At 44.9% G+C, this 17,088-nt stretch overlaps 3 protein-coding genes and 2 long non-coding RNA genes across 7 annotated transcripts; all 5 read right to left on the reverse strand.

The window, feature by feature from the left end:
* Positions 1-289: 289 nt before the first annotated feature.
* Positions 290-791, reverse strand: LOC141041836 (uncharacterized). Its single transcript, XR_012203560.1, has 2 exons — positions 656-791; positions 290-519 (listed from the first exon to the last, which is right to left on the reverse strand). It is a non-coding gene; the product is annotated as an uncharacterized lncRNA (long non-coding RNA).
* Positions 792-1,922: 1,131 nt separating this feature from the next.
* On the reverse strand, positions 1,923-4,927 carry LOC109735531 (probable carboxylesterase Os04g0669500). Its single transcript, XM_040400071.3, has 6 exons — positions 4,322-4,927; positions 4,163-4,215; positions 3,932-4,055; positions 3,717-3,838; positions 2,520-2,627; positions 1,923-2,405 (listed from the first exon to the last, which is right to left on the reverse strand). The coding sequence occupies exons 1-6, from the start codon at positions 4,602-4,604 to the stop codon at positions 2,304-2,306; spliced, it is 792 nt and encodes a 263-aa protein (XP_040256005.1). The 5' UTR covers positions 4,605-4,927; the 3' UTR covers positions 1,923-2,303.
* A 5-nt stretch (positions 4,928-4,932) lies between these two features.
* LOC109775552 (probable carboxylesterase Os04g0669600) lies at positions 4,933-7,184 on the reverse strand. The gene is made up of 6 exons (XM_020334285.4): positions 6,712-7,184; positions 6,554-6,606; positions 5,781-5,904; positions 5,573-5,694; positions 5,370-5,477; positions 4,933-5,282 (listed from the first exon to the last, which is right to left on the reverse strand). The coding sequence occupies exons 1-6, from the start codon at positions 6,887-6,889 to the stop codon at positions 5,139-5,141; spliced, it is 729 nt and encodes a 242-aa protein (XP_020189874.1). The 5' UTR covers positions 6,890-7,184; the 3' UTR covers positions 4,933-5,138.
* A 4,300-nt stretch (positions 7,185-11,484) lies between these two features.
* Positions 11,485-11,753, reverse strand: LOC141041837 (uncharacterized). The gene is made up of 2 exons (XR_012203561.1): positions 11,691-11,753; positions 11,485-11,612 (listed from the first exon to the last, which is right to left on the reverse strand). It is a non-coding gene; the product is annotated as an uncharacterized lncRNA (long non-coding RNA).
* Positions 11,754-12,142: 389 nt separating this feature from the next.
* On the reverse strand, positions 12,143-15,674 carry LOC109775553 (probable inactive purple acid phosphatase 2). 3 transcript variants are annotated; one of them, XM_020334287.4, is made up of 3 exons: positions 14,926-15,674; positions 13,282-14,550; positions 12,143-12,563 (listed from the first exon to the last, which is right to left on the reverse strand). In XM_020334287.4, the coding sequence occupies exons 1-2, from the start codon at positions 15,616-15,618 to the stop codon at positions 13,309-13,311; spliced, it is 1,935 nt and encodes a 644-aa protein (XP_020189876.1). In that variant the 5' UTR covers positions 15,619-15,674; the 3' UTR covers positions 12,143-12,563; positions 13,282-13,308. The 3 variants fall into 3 exon arrangements, with proteins under 3 accessions (XP_020189876.1, XP_040256006.1, XP_020189875.1); XM_040400072.3 differs by lacking the exon at positions 12,143-12,563 and adding an exon at positions 12,776-13,022; XM_020334286.4 differs by lacking the exon at positions 12,143-12,563 and having other exon boundaries at positions 13,175-14,550.
* Positions 15,675-17,088: the final 1,414 nt, after the last annotated feature.

The raw sequence follows: 17,088 nt of genomic DNA on the forward strand, positions 1-17,088 counted from the left end.
TTTCTATAGTTTACTTTTGGGGGTTTATAGTTTTTTTATTCATGCGATTTTCATGTGTTATGATCAAAGGAAGCCTCAGTTTCCAAGCGATGGACAGAAGTTGTCACAAGAGGCAACGCTGCTCTATTCATTCGATATAAACTTGTTCTGATGATAAACTGTCAAAGAGAGGGGGAAAAAACTTGCATTGCACAGCGCGCAAGGACCAATCGTTTCATCCAGCATATGCAATTGTACGAAGAAAAGGATGGACATACACGCATGCATGGTCATACAAGTTTAACAGTCATGATGTGGAAGAAACATGTATTAATCCACTCGTAGGTACAAACATTTTCTCTGACACCTGCATACGTATACATATATAGATACATATCGTTTATTTCTCATGAAACTAAGAACATGCGTGTATGTATAAATATGTTGTAGAGTACTATAAGTATTCCCCGGGACCCATGAATTATGGTGGCGGTCCAGTTGGATAACCCATTGAAGGATACGTACCCTTGTAGGGATCACCTGAAGCAAGCAAAGAAGCAAAGCATTGATCATGTTTACATGTGCAGACACACATACAGAGGGAGGAGAGAGAGAGAGAGAGAGAGAGAGAGAGAGAGAGAGAGAGAGAGAGAGAGAGAGAGATGAGATCCGGTACCTGTTTCCTCTAGTTCCCTAGCGGCAGCAACCTCCATGGCGAGGAGGAGGAAGAAGAAGGCCACGAGCATGCACAAGACAAGCTGGGTTTTGGCCGCCATGGCCATCTTTGCTGTGATGTTTGTTGGCGCAGGAGTAGTTGCTGCCCTCTGCCCTCCCTCCTGCCATATACTTATATCATACCATGAGTAGATCGTTTCCATTTCCTGGTCAATGTTACTGGTGAGATCTGGACTGTTTGCGTTCCATCATTACTCCAAAGTTGAACAAGACTACACGAGTCTCCACTGCACGTATATTCATTCATATCTATAGCTTGCGGCCGCAGCAAAAGTCCAGGGCATGCGTTGCCTGGTGATCAAAAATTCGTTGGTTCTCATTGAAATGGTCATGGTAAGCGCGGCAAATCAATCAAACTGCCTGGTCTTTAACACAATAAATCAAATTACGACTCTCCGTGTAGCTGTGGAAAGGAACACAAAATGGCCAAGGCCTCTGACTCGGCCATAGAAAGGGAAAATGATGCAAACCAGAACCACAATCATCAACGCCTTCAAACGATTTTGCCCATAAGGAACGCATCCGCAGGGATAAATGATTTTGTCCAGAAGAAACGCATCCACTGGGAAGAGGACATAAAGTTCTTCTCTTTGTAGCAAAGAAATGAGCTCCATTTACACAAATGATCAGAAAGGACACGGACTTGGCCACTTGGGTATATCCAATGCCGGGTTCTGTCGTGGATTTAACACGGCAGATGCACTTGAGAAAGGACTTAGGTGTGGAGTCATCGCAACGTAGGTTAGCTTAAAAGGGTTAAACGGGACCAGAGACACGACTTTACCCAAGTTCGGCCCCTCACCAACGAGGTAAAAACCTACGTCCTGTTTTGAGTTGTATTGATTGGGTATCGATTACAGGGGAGCAGAATCGCTTAACCTAGCTCTCAATTGATTGTTTATTGGGTTAACCCGCCGCAGGGTCTCGCCTTTATATACACAGGTCAAGGCCCTGGGCTTACAAGAGTCCAGGTCGGATCATGGGGCCGGGTCTCATACCATCTTCTGGGCTTGGGCCTCCGGTGGCTCACCACGTAAGTCGCCCTCCGGGTCTCACATCTTGATCTTCTAAACCTACTTAAGGCCTCCTTTGTAAGTCGCCAACAGTCTAACCCGGCCCAGACATGGCGGGTCTCATCATGGGGTAATATCCCCAACAGGTTCAGAATCTTAGTGGTATCTTTTCTAACAAGAAAGGACAAGTTCTACTACATGCCGTGCATACAATGTATTATATGCAACCAATGTAATGATACACTGAAAAGTGTGGAACTGAAGGCCACAATGGGCAGTATCGATGGGCACAATCTAAGGAGAGGATACCCGCACAACGGTATCCAGGTAGTACCATGTGAAACCTACAGGAGAAAAACACAACATACCGCAGTACATAATTTCCTGGAAAATCAGTGATGCATCCGCGGAGACATTCATGAGCATGACGAAGTCTCAAGAATAGCTTGGATCGTCCGAGTTCATCAATATAGTAGGGAATACAGGTTCAGTACGGCTGCATTAGCCAGTTTTGCTATAGTGGGGGGGGGGGGGGGGGGGGGGGGGGGGGGGGGTGGCGGCCCAAACTGATGGACGTTAACTTTGCTTATCTTGCGAGGCTTTGAGACGACCCTTGATCCACGCCTCGAGAGAGGATAGCTCTTCCTTTGCGATCGAGTGGCCTAGATCTGGGTATGCCTGATATATGCGCATGAGCAGTTGAGAGCTCAGATAGGAACCAGAAAGTTGTATGAAGAAATATAGACCCGAAGTTTGCCTGGAGAAGGGGAAAAAGAGGATGTAGAAGATTACCTTAAATTCACAACTGATGCCTGCACTTTGCAAAAATGGTGGGCCGGCCTGACCGGCTTCAAATAATACCACTTGATCAGCTATTCCATGCGACCACAGAATAGGTGTCTGAAAAGTTCCGGAAAAAAATTCAGCCAAACAAAATAAATGCTCTTATAAAGAGCTCAAATTTATTCTCAAACTCCATTCATATATTGAAGGGTTCCTCTAGCATTCTTCAAAATTAACTAATTTTTTCGGCAAGTGCTTCCTTCGATCAATCAGGCTTATTGCATCAAGCATGTTTAACAAATTCCTGCAATCTGCGTGTTTTTCATCCATACATTTTCGTATAGAAGAGTCAACGCTATATGATTTTACTGCAAAGACTATTAGCATTGCTGAATGTAATAGGTTAAAACAGAGTGTCAGAGATCATATTATTCACAGGTTCGTGAAGGTTTACATACGAAAGAAACATCACCAAAGTAGAATTGTTGATGGCATCCTTCAAAGTTCAATGCCATTTATCTTTTTTGTGGACAATAGCGTTGTTGACTGGTTAAAATACAAAAGTTGATATGGTGTAATTATCATTGTACAGTCCTAAGGTGGGAAATGTCGCTTCTTCCTCCTAAATGTAATAATTTTATATGTAAGGTTGGATCACAGTAGGTATATTGCCATATTTCTAATCCAAGAGGCAGCACTGGATATTAAGTGTTAGGTACCAACTATGAAATAACTGAAGTTCAAATATAGTGAATTTCATTTGGGAACATTGAGGGTCGGAACATTTTGGTCTTTCAGCTGTTTTCACAGACTAGTTCAATCTAATATATTAGGTGCCAAAACTATACTTTCATAACTCAATTGTTGAGTACGCTCATGTTGATCAGGAATTATTGCAAAAACTACATCGTTTTGTTCCAGGTGTAGACGCAATCCAATTAAAATTGAAGAAATCTTTAGATGAGGGATCCTGGGTATGGCCATACTAGTGTAGGCAGAGTTCCGGCAGTGCTCGGGCACGTGATAAGAAATATTTCTATTCAAAAAGCAATGACTAGGCTGTACATAAACATCACCAACCACATCTCTTGTTGACTAGCGTTTGATTTTATACCAACCAATAAATTCAAGCTTCCTCACATCTTGTTATTGTGTGCTAATTGCTAAACTAAGGAGAAGGCATCAAGGGGTGACTGCGTCACATACCTTCCTTGCTTCGGGTGAAATCCTCTCAATGACCGACGAACCGAAAGGGACCCAGCCACTGAACACGGCACCGCCACCTAGCGTCTTCGGATAAAGCAAAACACTTGCTAATGTCAGAGCACCTGCAGTTTGACATAAAATCCAATACTTATCAATTAACGGCACGGAATTTTGCCATCTTCAGAATATATCCAACGCCCATGCAACAATCCTACCTCCCTGACTGAACCCACACACAAATATGTTATCAGGATGGATGCCGCCGGCCACCTCCCTGTCGATCATGGCGTGCACATTCTCCACGGCCTTAAGAACACCGCTCTCATCTTGCGGCGAACCCTAATATTTACAGATTTCCGCAAGATCAGTTTCTAATGTTACAGTTACTTGTCTGTGATCCGGGGATAAAAGCGGTAGGGACTGAGTGGGTGGATGAGTGAACTCACAGGGCTCAAAGGCAGCTCGTGGATGTCGAACCATGACGGCATCACGGCGCCATCTGCAAAAACAACAATTTTTCCTCAAAATTAGATGAAGCGAAGGACCATTCCCCTCGAAATTCGATGAGGCTGTGAAGGTGGGAGAGACGAGCAGGGGAGGCGTACTGTTGCAGGAGACGGGGGAGTTGGGGGCGGAGGGGAACACCCACTTGGTGTGGCGGAACTCCGGCGCGGCGAAGAAGGTGCGGATGGGCTCGTTGGCGGGGCCGGAGTCGCCGAGGCCGTGCAGCCACAGCACGAAGCTCCGGTTGCGGGCCGCCATGGGGCCGGGGAGCAGCTGGTCGGGGAGGCGGGGCGGCTGCGCGCGGCGGCGGAGCGAGGCGGCGAGGAGGGAGGCCGCGGCGATGGCTGCGGCGAGGGAGAAGAGGAAGCGGACGCCTCTACTCATGGGTCATATGGGCCGGGCCGAAGTAGCTCGTCAGCCTGTGCGCTTGTGCTTAGAGTGGTAGAAGAATCAGTGCCAATCAGAAGTAAATAATTCTCAAAAAAAAAAAAAATCAGAACTAAAAATTTATCCGATTTTTTTCTACCAACTATATTACATTCAGATAGCACTACAATTTTAACTGTAGAATTAGGGTTAAATATCTTGGTACGATCGCAAAGATAACACGAATAAGAGAACATCATCGATGAGCCGCCATGTCAGATTCACGTGACAGTTAATCGGAGCATCAACGAATAACAGAGCAAGTTATCAGGCACACGAATTGAGATGGCTAGCAACTGGTCAACTGTATATCATAATCCTTCCGTTAGACCTTAAAAAATAATCCTTCCGTTGGATATCATAGAAAAGTCTTTCATTGGATCATGTTCCAAAGCATTCGTGTGGCATGATAAACTCATATTCAGGTCACTGGTGTAGTGGAAATGTACTGCCACCTAGAAGTGATACCCATAAAATTGTTAAGTATTCTAGCTAGTGGAGATCTTCGTGGTTCGATGATGACGATGATGGCCTTGCATCTTTAGTTCCTTGAGAGATCCCTAGACGATCGAATATCCATCGTCGAAAATACTGGAGCTCTTCATCCACAAGCAAGTGCCCAAGGGTCGGATAAGTCTGACAATATTGAAGAAAAATAGTCAGAGAAGCTAAAACCGAAGCTCCAATTCAACGGTTATGACTTCAAGTATGCTTTTGTACCACCTTGAATTCGCAGGCCATGCCAAGCTCTTGGAGAAATGCACACCCGGCATGCCCGGCTTCGAATAGTACCACCCCGTCTGCCATCCCATGGAACCATAAAACCGGCGTCTGCAGGTTTGCAAGAATTCAGAGACAAGACATTTGCAAGAGGATTCGGCTACAAAATATATTTAGCTTAACAATGGTTGCTGTGCTGTTGTTACCTTTCTGGCTTCAGGTGTCACCCTGTCAGCAAATGATTTGCTCAGAGGAACTGAACCACTGAAAACAGCACACCCACCTAAAGTCTTGGGGTAGAGCAGAACACTTGCTATGGCTAGAGCACCTGTGGAGACAGAGTGGAAATCAAAATTCCGTCGTAAGTAATGTCTTGAAGACAGAGAAGATTAGATGCATATTTCACCGCCGTACCTCCTTGGCTTAATCCACAAACGAAAATGTTTGTAGGACTCGTCCCGGCAGCCACTTCTTTGTCCAACATTTCGTGCACATGCTCAACAGCTTCCAGGACTCCTTGCTCATCTCTAACAGTGGTCTATGAAACAAAGTGGGCACAATAAGCAAAGTACATAATAATAATGCTATAACAGCAAAACAGGTATTGGCCTGTAAATATTTAGAGACTTTAGGTTAGTTTATTTATCTGTCTTCGTCATATTTAGAGTTCTAATACTCTGCTTTTATAAATTGTACACTGATCTCTTTGACTGGTCATGATGATTCTTAAAACGGTTAATTTGGCGCAAGCGGTCTGTTATGTTGCGAAGCGCTAAAAAACTTTATGTTTTAAACCTTCAAACTTATGAGAGTCTGATTTCATGTTGTTCTGAAGTGACAGTGCAAAAGACACTAAACCTTACAGTCTTATTCATTATATTCTTCAACAATATTTACTTTTTAATTGACAGCATAGAGCTCCGGCAGTTCCATTCTACTGATTATTTACTGGAGGGGGGCAGTCTCAGAAACGAAGTGCGAAGCAAGCTTCATTTCTGACAGCAAATAAGACTAGCCAATTATTTTAGCAACAAATATAAGACACTGAAGAGAGAATGAAAATAGGCAAATGGCTACTGAATCACTCGACAGTAAGCAGTGAACTGAGCAGGAAATTGCAGCGGTTGTTTCTGAATCACTCAAACAGTAAGCGGCTATTTCTGGGGGTAAACTGAGGAGAGAATTACAGCGGTTATGGGGACCTCCGGGATGCCGAACCACGCATTGAGCACCACGTCACCTGCAGCAGCAACACCGCAAATCGATCGAGCAACTGAGTAAAATCGCAGCTTTGTTTGTTTCCCCGTCGAATCAGGAACAGCAAGTGTTGGGTGAGCGCGCGTACCAACGCAGGCGATGGGGGCGGTGGGGAAGGTGAGGCGGACGGCGGGGGCGGCGGAGAAGTAGGGCGCGATCTGGGCGCGGCTCTGCTCGCCCGTCTCGGCGGAGCCGTGCAGCCACAGGACCAGCCCGCCGGCCCTCGCCGCCGCAGCAGCAGCAGGAGCGGGGGGAGGCGCCGCCATCTGGACAGCGCGGAGTCACCGATCGGTCGGCGGCGCGGCTGGCAGTGCAAAGGGGCGGCGGTTTGTGCCGATGAAGGGTGCGGGCAGGGGAAATAGTGCGGGCGTGGGAGGCGTGACGACGATGGCGGCAGCGTGCGGGGCGTGGGCGCGCCGTGCGGTTCGATCGGATATACCCTCACCCTACCCCCGTGCCGTTGAGTTTTGGCTCTGGAACCATCGCCCGCTGGCGGGACGGAGCGACGGCGAAGGGCGCCGGCCGGCAGGAGCCGCCGCGGGTGGATTGCGTTGCTTTTTTTTTTTTAGGGGGATTGCGTTAAGCCCCTCAAATAGTTCTAAAAAATTAAAAAAAAGAGTACTACCTCGTAGTCCCTTCGTATTTAGTGTCATATTTTGATCATGATTTTAACTAATAAAATATAAATTATACTTAGTACAAGTAATATCATCGTAAACTAGGTTCAAATACAAATTCAAAATATAATTTTTGGTGACATGAATTAACATTTTGTTAGTTAAATATGTGGTCAAAATTTAACATAAAATTAGACCAATAAATCAGGACGGAGGTAGTACACCCCTAACATAATTCGACCAGTCACACAAAATATGCCTTATCACTGAGGAAAAGAACACAAAAATGTGTCCCAGTATGTCTCTGGAACCACGGAAGCTGGTAAGAAATACTCGACTTTTTCTTTTGTGGAAACAAATACTCGAGTATGAAGTTTGCATTCACACGACTATTCTATTACAAGTAGGTTACTGGCGGGACCTCTACCTCGATCGGAGAAAGATGTAAGTCCCTGTAATTTGAGTGCCTTTTCAAAAGGAAGTCTCGTCACATACAAAATCACATATTGTAATGCTAAATTTAGAGAAATGAACCTGCTCAGGCGATCAGGATGACGCTAAACACTCTACCCGCCGGTAGAGTTCACGCGAGTTATTGATTGCTATGATATGTTTCATGTTTCTATCATGGAGCATGGTATTTCCCTACACAAAACCATATTATCAACTCGCTAGACGACACTACCAAAGCTGTTTGAAAAAGTATCATAAGTAAAGAGCATAATTAAAAGTGCTAGCCACAACTGCAGATAAGCAAAAATAATGAGATGCCTTCCAGTTTTTTTGTTTTCCTCCCATATCTCATAGCTAGAAGATATATTAGATGGGGATGTGAAGAAATGTAAGTTTATAGCATGAATCATTTGCGAGGATTATCACACTAAACCTACACATGTTGTTTTGTTTTCAAACAAGTTATGAAAGCGTATATATAGCAGAGGGGTGTCATTCTAGAAGGTGCTCTTTTGTTTTTGAAAATAGCTCATGCAGAAACATCTTGACTTCATGTTTTTTTTTTTTTGTCACTGAAGAATTGTGAACACAAGGTACACTTAAATGATGTAAAATGATATGAGTGTTTGGTGTTAGTTGTGGTGTAGTGAGAAATGCATGATGAAAAACACGAAGTCGCAGGCCCCCTAATCTCTACTATTAAAGGAGAGTTCGGTCCGTCACCTCCACTCCAGTTAATCCCCTTTCCACAGGCGTCTCCTCCCACCGGTTCGCCTCACCTCCTTACTCGGTTTTCTCTCCTCCTGCCCACCCCCATTTTGAATTACTCTTTATTTTGTCTGATGCCGTACGAAATAAAAACCAATGTAAATAGAGTACTTGGAATAATCTATACCAAATGGTACATTCCTAAAATAATGTCATGCATCTATTCAATCAAATCAAATCTCAACTAAATCAAAACTTTCCTAGCCTTACCCTACCCATACCAAATCAAATAAAATCTTACCAAAACCTCAAATAAATCAAAACATTTCTCTAACTTCCCCTAACCATACTCAACTCAAATTAAATATTACCAAAATTTGGAATATGATGACTGTAAGGTATATGTCAAAAGAGACTGATGATGAAGTGCTAAAATATGTATGCCCCCGAACCAACACATGGGAAATTAGCTAGTAAGATTTAAATTCCACCAACTCAATATAACACATTTGGTATCGACTGAGTGCCTATGATTCGACTTAAGAATTTGAACCAAAAGATGAGTGCACACTTTGTCATTGCCAGGGGGTGTCATCCGAATAGGCGGAGTTCCCAATCAGTCGGTGGCGCGGAGGTTATATGCTGGTAATGGTGCAGGGAAGGGGAAAATCACTCTCCCTAGGGCATGTGTTGTGCATATGTGATTCTGGACGCTGAGGATGCATGGGTGTGCTAGTGTTTTACCACACAATATATCCTAATATTGATCCTACCTTCAGTCTCTCGAACCATTGTCCAACAATGTCGACAAAGGGTTTTGGGAGGGGATCCATGGGACTTGGCGCTTACTATTTTAGATGGAGGATGTTCACATTGATTTTTATTTGCCACTAGTGCAGTTACAAAGTATCTCATAGGCTAACCTTACCATTTTTACATCGGTAAAGCAAAAATGTGTCAAGTATGTCTAGCGATCCATCAGAATTGCTAAAGTACGAGTGCTCAATTTTTAATTCACATATTATCAACAAATCATTCATTCACATGACTTTTTGCAAGATCCATTGGTAAAAGATTCAAGTGCCTATAATACGAGTGCCTTGTACAAAAACGTGTTACAAGGACATATTCATATTTAAAATAAACTTAGAGAAATGAGATGGTTCCCGTCTTTGTCGTAACTATCTTCACCATTCCGAATGCTATGAACGGGTTCTATTTTCTGCGGTGAAAGCATAAGATAATTTCACTAAGTGGCGTCGGTCTGTTTGAAAGGCGTACATGATACCACACATGAAGATTCTTGTGTGGGACATCTATCGAGAAACAAACATAATTAAATGCATTCACGTTTCTTTGCTTTCCTCCAGTATCGCCTCCCCGTCTTTCTACAAAGGCATTGATGAACGACGAAGCAGGAATGGCGGTGACCACGGGAATCGAGCAGGAACTGAGAGAGAGTGTGTGGGGAGAGGGCCGGCTGTTTGGACCAGCTAGCGACTCGGTCTAACCGAGCCAAACGGCTAACTGCCGTCAGGTGGGCGCCATCTCGCACCTGCCGACGTGGCACCTGATAGGTGGGGCCGGCCTGTCATAATCCGGTTTAAAATGCCCGGTACCTAACCAGAAGTGGTAGTTTTTAACAAAAAGTTAGAGGCAAACTTGGTAAATTTGTAGGCAAAAATTGTAAAGTTGTAGCTTTAATGAACGGTTGCCTGAATTGTGATTGTTTTTTGTTAAATACTATCTGAAGAGTCCACTGTCCCCTACAATAACTAAACTTCTAGTAGCTGTCAGTATCCTTCATATGGTCTTCCGTAACAAAGTTGTCCATAAGTCCAGGATTTTCGTGGTTCTTCACATAAGAACCAACTCCGTAATGCCAAAAGATGAGTTGCAAGACTTCTTGGGCCAATAAGGCCAAGTTTAGTAGTTCACAGCATCAAACTCCAAATAGTTCTCATAATGTTGCTGCCTTTTTTTTAGAATGCATTGGGTATTACCTTCACTAAATATTTTGTTATTTCATATAGAAAGCTTTTGTCAATTTCAAGATCATCACATCAAGTTGATATAATAATCTTGAAAACACCCACGACCTCTCGAAGGATACACACAACCAGAAAAGTTTTAATCAAAGTCACAGATGGACTGATGGCAGTCAATCTGAAGACTAGATATTGGGAGTTTTTTTTTTTTTTTGTAATTATTGGGAGTGTCTATTTGATAACTGACTGAAAATCAATTGGACATAATTCAAATTTTCGACCAATAACAAAATGACACTTTTATGTATATGTATGTCCATATTTTTGTCCATGCTCAGTACTTATGTCAACGCTAAATGACTCCACACAAACAAACCTTACCGGGTTGGAACAGGACCCGGGTTCAAACAGATCAATCGGCTAAAACTACAGCTATAAACCTACGGCTATGCAGCCCAAAAGGCCATAAACCATCAACGCATTAAGGGCTCCCAACAAAACGGATTCAACCAAAATCAATGTACAGAAGGGCTGCCATAAAACATGCGCTTCTAAATCCACAGGTCAGAAAATCATCCCGCCCAGTACATCTAAATCCTCTGCATCTTCTCTCAGCTCAAAACAAACAGATCAACACCACCAAAAGTATCCATCAAATAAAATTAGATGAACATATCACAAAAATCATAGTGCTGTTTACATGGTAATTAATGTGCTTACAGTGCTGTTTACACTGAATTTACAGTCATTCGACACTGTAAGCAGCCATTTACAGTTCTATTTACACAGAACTTACGGTCATTCTTAGAAAAAATTACAGTTATATTAGTACCTAAAATTACTGTCACCAATTTTAGAAACCTAAAGTCAATTTACGCAGAACTTACAGTCATTATGTGCAAAAACTACAATGATATTAACACTGCAAATCATCCTTACAAGTGTCTCTAGAATCACTCTATGGTGACAGGATAGCTCTGTTTGTAAGATCCCATTACTACTCAGAAGTTCTCTAGGGGAATAAGGGCTGATAAATACAGTAGATCACATGAGTAGTAGTTCTGTCAAAAAAAAAAAAATCCTCTCTAGCATTGCTAAGGTTCAACAGTAATAAATCTGACAGAACAAGCAAAAAGAAGAGCCATGGGTATTGTTCTATTGGAATGTGAAATCCTTTTGACAGAAAAACACACAAACATGCATCAAGCTATTCCCAGTGACACCTGCATAATACAAATCCTTTTAGCTAACTGTAAAAAGGGAAAAACAACATAACGAGCGGACTAGAAAATTAGTGTTACCTGACATAGTTACATGCATCATGCTATTCACTGTGACACATACACATTAAAATCCCAGTAAGCTCACTGTAACACTGGGGGCAGCAAACAACTTAAAAGTCGATGGTTCAAAATTACTATAGCTTTGCAGGAGAATTACAGCTCTTATTGCACTATATATAACAAAGAAGATGCACTATAAAAAAACAACAGTAGTTTAGTATCAAGCAGCAAACAACTTTAAAACTATGGATCAAAATTACTATAGCTTTGCATGAGTTTTACAGTTCTTGTTGCACTGTAAATAATACTCCTTCCGTCCCATTATATAAGAGCGTTTTTGACACTACACTAGTGTCAAAAACACTCTTATTTTATAGGACGGAGGGAGTACTACAGAAGATGCACTGTAAACAAATAACATTAGTTTAGTATCCAGCAACAAACAACTTGAAGAGATGGTTAAAAAATACTATAGCTTTGCATGAAAACTACATTTCGTGTTGCACTTTAAATAATACAGAAGATGCACTGTAATGCAATAGTAGTATAGTTTCAACTGGGAGTGGCACACATATTGAGGTAAAAACACTAACAAATAAACTACAGTCATGTGATCTACTGTATCTTCTTGCTTGGGAATGCACTGTAAAAAAATTACAGTTCTTGCAACCATAGTCTTCAAATATCGTGTGAAGGGGCCTTGCAAATTACATATTTTTTACACTGTAAATGGCACATAAATGCACTGTAAAAAAAGTTAAACCTTGAAGGGGCCTTGCAAATTATAGTAGCCCTGATTGGGATTACATTTTTCACCACATTGGAGAAAACATTGCCAGAATAGTGAGTAAAGGTTGTTGAAACAGGAACATTGGTAGATCTCTTACACTTCTACAGAAACAGAAAAGATAAAAAGAAAAAAAAATCAGAAATAAGTGATAAAAATAGAAAACAATCTCTAAAACTAAAAGTAACAGTACTAGTACACCCAAGTTTACACTCAGCTAAACCAAGTAAATTCTGCTGCAATAATCATACAATCATACGATACATTACTGAAAGTACTGAAAAAAAGTAACAAGAAGCAGATTGATAAGACAAGTTCAGAGAAACAGGAGAATCATAACTGCAAAAATCTGTATTGGCGGGCAAGAAGCAAATTTTCAGAGTAACAAGAAGCAGATTGATAAGACAAGTTCAGAGAAATAGAATTAGAGCAGCAACAAACAAGGCAAAAACAGGAACAGCAACTGAGAGCTCAGAATGGAAATCGCCATAGAGTCTCCCCTGTCCATGCTCTCAATGTCTTTGCTTGAACTGTCGCTGACGAAGGGGTGAAAAGAAGACAAGCTACAGAGCGAACAGAGAAGTTTCAGAATCAAAGGGAAAACAGGCAGCGACACGGGTTAATGGGAGCCCATAAACACATGAGCGAGCCTGCTAAAACAAATAACCAAGCGAGCACAGACGAATCGCTGCGTAAGGATCGAACGGACACAATATCCAACTGAAAACGAATTGTTTTCAGTCAAATGAAAATTAGCAAAACCGTAGATACTTTAGTTGGTGCCTAGGTACTCTGTTACAGTGTAAAAGAAAGAGTAATTACCAACACAATCGAGTAAGGGTGAAGTAATTAGGATTCCTCATCTTGTACAGGACTCCATCGTGCCGGGTCCGTCTTCCTTCTAACAGCAAAGCCAGCCATGAATCCAAGCAGCATCGCAAGCATCACGCTGCTGGCAATTCCCAGGTATCTCATCTTCTTCGGCATCGCACCCACCAGCTTATCAGGTGCGCTGTCGGTATCGAATTGCGGCGAAAATATTTCAACCATGTCATGGACTTGCCCATCATGGTTACCAATGTATGTCAGTGTCAACTTCTCCCTTGTGGCCACAAGTTTTGCGTACCCGAATTCAGCGCCACGGTACATGGACCTCTGCGGCTGCGGGAATATGGGGACTTCGGGGTGGTCAGGTCTCGGTTCCCAGCTTGCTTGGTAGTCCTGCCCAGCCATCCCGATCACAACATGCACAGGAGCACCAGGGTCCACGAAGCTCGACGAAGTGTTAAGGCACTGATAGTTCTTCATGGGGCAGAACCTCTCATACCTGTGAACATGCCCCCACAGAGCGAGTGTCACGCCGTGTTTCACAAAGAGAGGCTCCAGATGCTGAATCATCTGCTCCCTGTGAGCCGTGTCCTTGGACTCGTTGCTTGAGGTGTACATCGGACGGTGGCCCTGGAACACGACAAATGGTGTTCGACTCCGGTTGAGGCGCTCGAGGTCGGCTTTTATAAAATTGTATTGATCACTCCCATGAGTGAAGTCAGTCTCAGTAGACATGTAAACAAAATGAACAACACCTGCGTCAGAGGAGTAGTAGAGATTCCGGGTGTCAGGAGCAATGGTGCTGGTAGGGAGAGAAGAATTTCCAGGCATTTTGAACTTGATGCTGTATGGTACTCCGCATTCGCCGCCAGCATCATTCCCACCATAGATGTTTTCAGCCCAGGAGGGTTTCCAAGGTTGGGAAGGCCAGTCGTACTCATGATTCCCAATGCAGACATGGTATGGTGTATTGGCGGCAATAGGCTCAATCTGTTCGAAGAAATGATCCCATAACCACGCATAACCCTTGGCGTAGCTGATGTCACCGATATGTGAAATGACTGCAGGTTTGTCGTTAAGGGCCTGGAGATCACGGAGAATCCATTTCACAGTTGACAGACTTTCTTGAGGTGTTCGAAAGTAGGTGTTGTAAGGAACGTAAGTGCCCAGATCACCAAAGAGGAATGCGATGGTCTCGTTGGCCTCGGTGTCGCGTGAGATGAAGCTGTATGTCTCACTCCAACCTCCTAGATCATTGCCAACCTATGAAAAACAGTTCAAAGTTCAAAAGATTAGGTGAACGTGGTATAGGATGGAATACTTATACCAAATGCTGATGATGTTGGATGCTCATTATGGTTGGAATTTGAAACTGTGAGCTATGAAAAATAATTCTTGCGTCATAAACTAGACTCTTTATCAAACTGAAGCTAGTGTTCTAAAACGAAATTTGGACAACTTTCAGACGATCCCGTATGAAATTAAGTACTCCTACATCATAAACTAGGATTTCAGACAATGAGCACAAAATTAGATCACAATGTCGCTACCTTGTAGAAGCACAAAATTAGTACTGGAAATAAAACTTTCAGATCACAATGTCAGCACAAAATTAGTAGTAGTTCACCAGGTCGCTACCTTGTAGAAGTACCTTGACCCAGGCCGCAGCCCCTCCATGACGCCGTCGAAGACGAACCCAGGGTGGCGCCACCCGACGCTATGGTTCGCCGGGTAGCCGCACATGTGGCGCTGCTCGTACGTGCTCACCTCCGCCGGCGCCTCTTCCCACTCCTCCTCGCGCCGGCCGGCGGGCCCGTACCTCACCGACCTCCTCCCGCCGTCGCCGCACACGAACAGCACCCGCATCTCGTCCACCTCGTCGGTGAACGCCAGGTGCAGCTGGGCGGGCCGGGCGCCGGATCCCTCGTAGGCCACGTTGCCCGAGACGGCGGCGCGGCGGCTGGCGTCGGGGAGCGGGTCGACATGCTGGTCAACGCGCGGGTTCCGGCCCGGCGGGCCCCGGAAGAGGCGGAACTGGTAGGGGGCGCGCAGGTCGGGCAGGCGCGGGAGCGTGAGGCTGCCGGCGCCCGTGGCCCAGGAGGCGGAGGAGTTGAGGAAGAGGAAGCCGAGGTAGTCGAGGTCGCCGGAGGACGGCGGGGAGTAGACGGCCACGTAGTCGAGCGGGCTCGGGTCGGGGAGGTTGGACCATTGGAGGGTGACTGCGTGGTCTGGTTTGGTCGGCTTCGCCGGGGTGGCGGTGAGGGTCGTGATGGAGGTGGGCTCGCCGGCCGCGAGGTGGGCGGCTAGAAAGAGTAAGGCCCAAGGCGACATTGGAATGGCTCTGCTCGGGAAGCTCAGATCAGTTTAAACACGATCGCGATTCATCCGAGTTCAGTTGACTCAACGGGTCGGATACACGCAACACAGCTTACTTTCCCCTCTCCCTTCTCCTCCTCTTTCCTTCCCTTTTCATATGAGCATCCACAGCCGGACTTGTCAAATCCGGACCTTCAAACGCACAGACGCATCCGCGAAAACTGTCCGACCATGTCTCAAATTTCACTTCTCATAACCGGAATCTCAATTAATATACCTCAAATCCTTACAAACTCATGCAACTATGTAAATGATGCATTACACACATCGTCTGACTACTACATCAGGACATTGCCATCAGACTACTAAAAGTTGGCATGTTTTACCTACATGCTAGCTCATCCATGGCTGCTCTTGCCCTTCCCGGCTTCCTTGTCGTCCTGCTCGCGGAAGTAGTGTTAAAAGCGCAGTATCTCATTGCTGGTGTTGTCTGACCCGTCACTGTCCTCCTTCTCCTTCTTGGGTGGGTAGTCCGGCCATGGCACGAACCGCCCGATTTTGCTCTCGGGCAAAGGCGCACGTGTTCCTCTGCTGCCGCTTCTTTACCATGCAGGCGCAGATGGCCTCCTCTGTGGCAGCCCGCGCCATCGCATCAGCCGCCTCCGCCGCCGCCATCTCGGCAGCGAGTCGAGCCTCGACGACCCTCACCCTCTCCTTCCCAGGACGGGCACACCGGCCCCCGTAGGACTCATACTCCGGTGGATCGGTGATGGGAAAGGGAGATTGGAAGGCTTCCGAGATGACGGCGATGATTCAGCGCCGGAGGATCTGAGCGCTCGACGCATCAACGCAAGGGACTCGCGCGGGACAGATCTCGTAGTCGGTCGACCGCTGTGCTTCCGGGAGCGGCGGAGTGCAATGCGGACGACCATTGCCTCCTTCAAACTACATAGGATGACACCACAGTCGACGGATCTGTACTGGTCGTCATCGGATCCGCTGCCCGCCATGTTGGAGAAGGTCGGAGATTGCCGAACGGGAGCTTGGGTGGCGGAAGGGAGTGAAGTGAAGTGGGTAGGGTTTGGTTCGGGGAGCGAATGTGGAGGAATATATGTGGAGTAGGGTGGGCCAACGTGGGTCGGATCCGACGTGGCGGACGCGCCCGGGCGTGCCTGGGCCCTCCCATATCCATCCTACATTTGAGCTGAATATGAGGGGTGTCGGTCAGCTGATAACCCACAAGTATAGGGGATCACAATAGTTTTCGAGGGTAGAGTATTCAACCCAAATTTATAAATTCGACACAAGGGGAGCCAAAGAATATTTGCAAGTATTAGCAGCTGAGTTGTCAATTCAACCACACCTGGAGATTAATTATCTGCAGCAATATGATTAGTAGCACAGTAATATGATAATTTTGATGGTAGTAGCAACAGTAGTAGTAACGGTAACAACGATAACAATGATTTTGTAGCAAGTGTAACA

This window comes from Aegilops tauschii, chromosome 2, assembly GCF_002575655.3.
Source record: "Aegilops tauschii subsp. strangulata cultivar AL8/78 chromosome 2, Aet v6.0, whole genome shotgun sequence".
Classification (NCBI taxonomy): domain Eukaryota; kingdom Viridiplantae; phylum Streptophyta; class Magnoliopsida; order Poales; family Poaceae; genus Aegilops; species Aegilops tauschii.

Excerpts from the sequence above, each read along its gene's own strand:
- LOC109735531 (XM_040400071.3), bottom strand. The coding sequence starts at position 4,604 with ATGAGTAGAGGCGTCCGCTTCCTCTTCTCCCTCGCCGCAGCCATCGCC. Across the intron at positions 4,216-4,321 it reads CTCCCCCGTCTCCTGCAACA|ATGGCGCCGTGATGCCGTCA; the intron begins GTACGCCTCCCC and ends TTGTTTTTGCAG. Across the intron at positions 4,056-4,162 it reads ACGAGCTGCCTTTGAGCCCT|GGTTCGCCGCAAGATGAGAG; the intron begins GTGAGTTCACTC and ends TGTAAATATTAG.
- LOC109775553 (XM_020334287.4), bottom strand. The coding sequence starts at position 15,618 with ATGTCGCCTTGGGCCTTACTCTTTCTAGCCGCCCACCTCGCGGCCGGC. Across the intron at positions 14,551-14,925 it reads GGTCAAGGTACTTCTACAAG|GTTGGCAATGATCTAGGAGG; the intron begins GTAGCGACCTGG and ends TGTTTTTCATAG.
- LOC109775552 (XM_020334285.4), bottom strand. The coding sequence starts at position 6,889 with ATGGCGGCGCCTCCCCCCGCTCCTGCTGCTGCTGCGGCGGCGAGGGCC. Across the intron at positions 6,607-6,711 it reads CGCCCCCATCGCCTGCGTTG|GTGACGTGGTGCTCAATGCG; the intron begins GTACGCGCGCTC and ends TTGCTGCTGCAG. Across the intron at positions 5,905-6,553 it reads CGGAGGTCCCCATAACCGCT|ACCACTGTTAGAGATGAGCA; the intron begins GTAATTCTCTCC and ends TTTGTTTCATAG.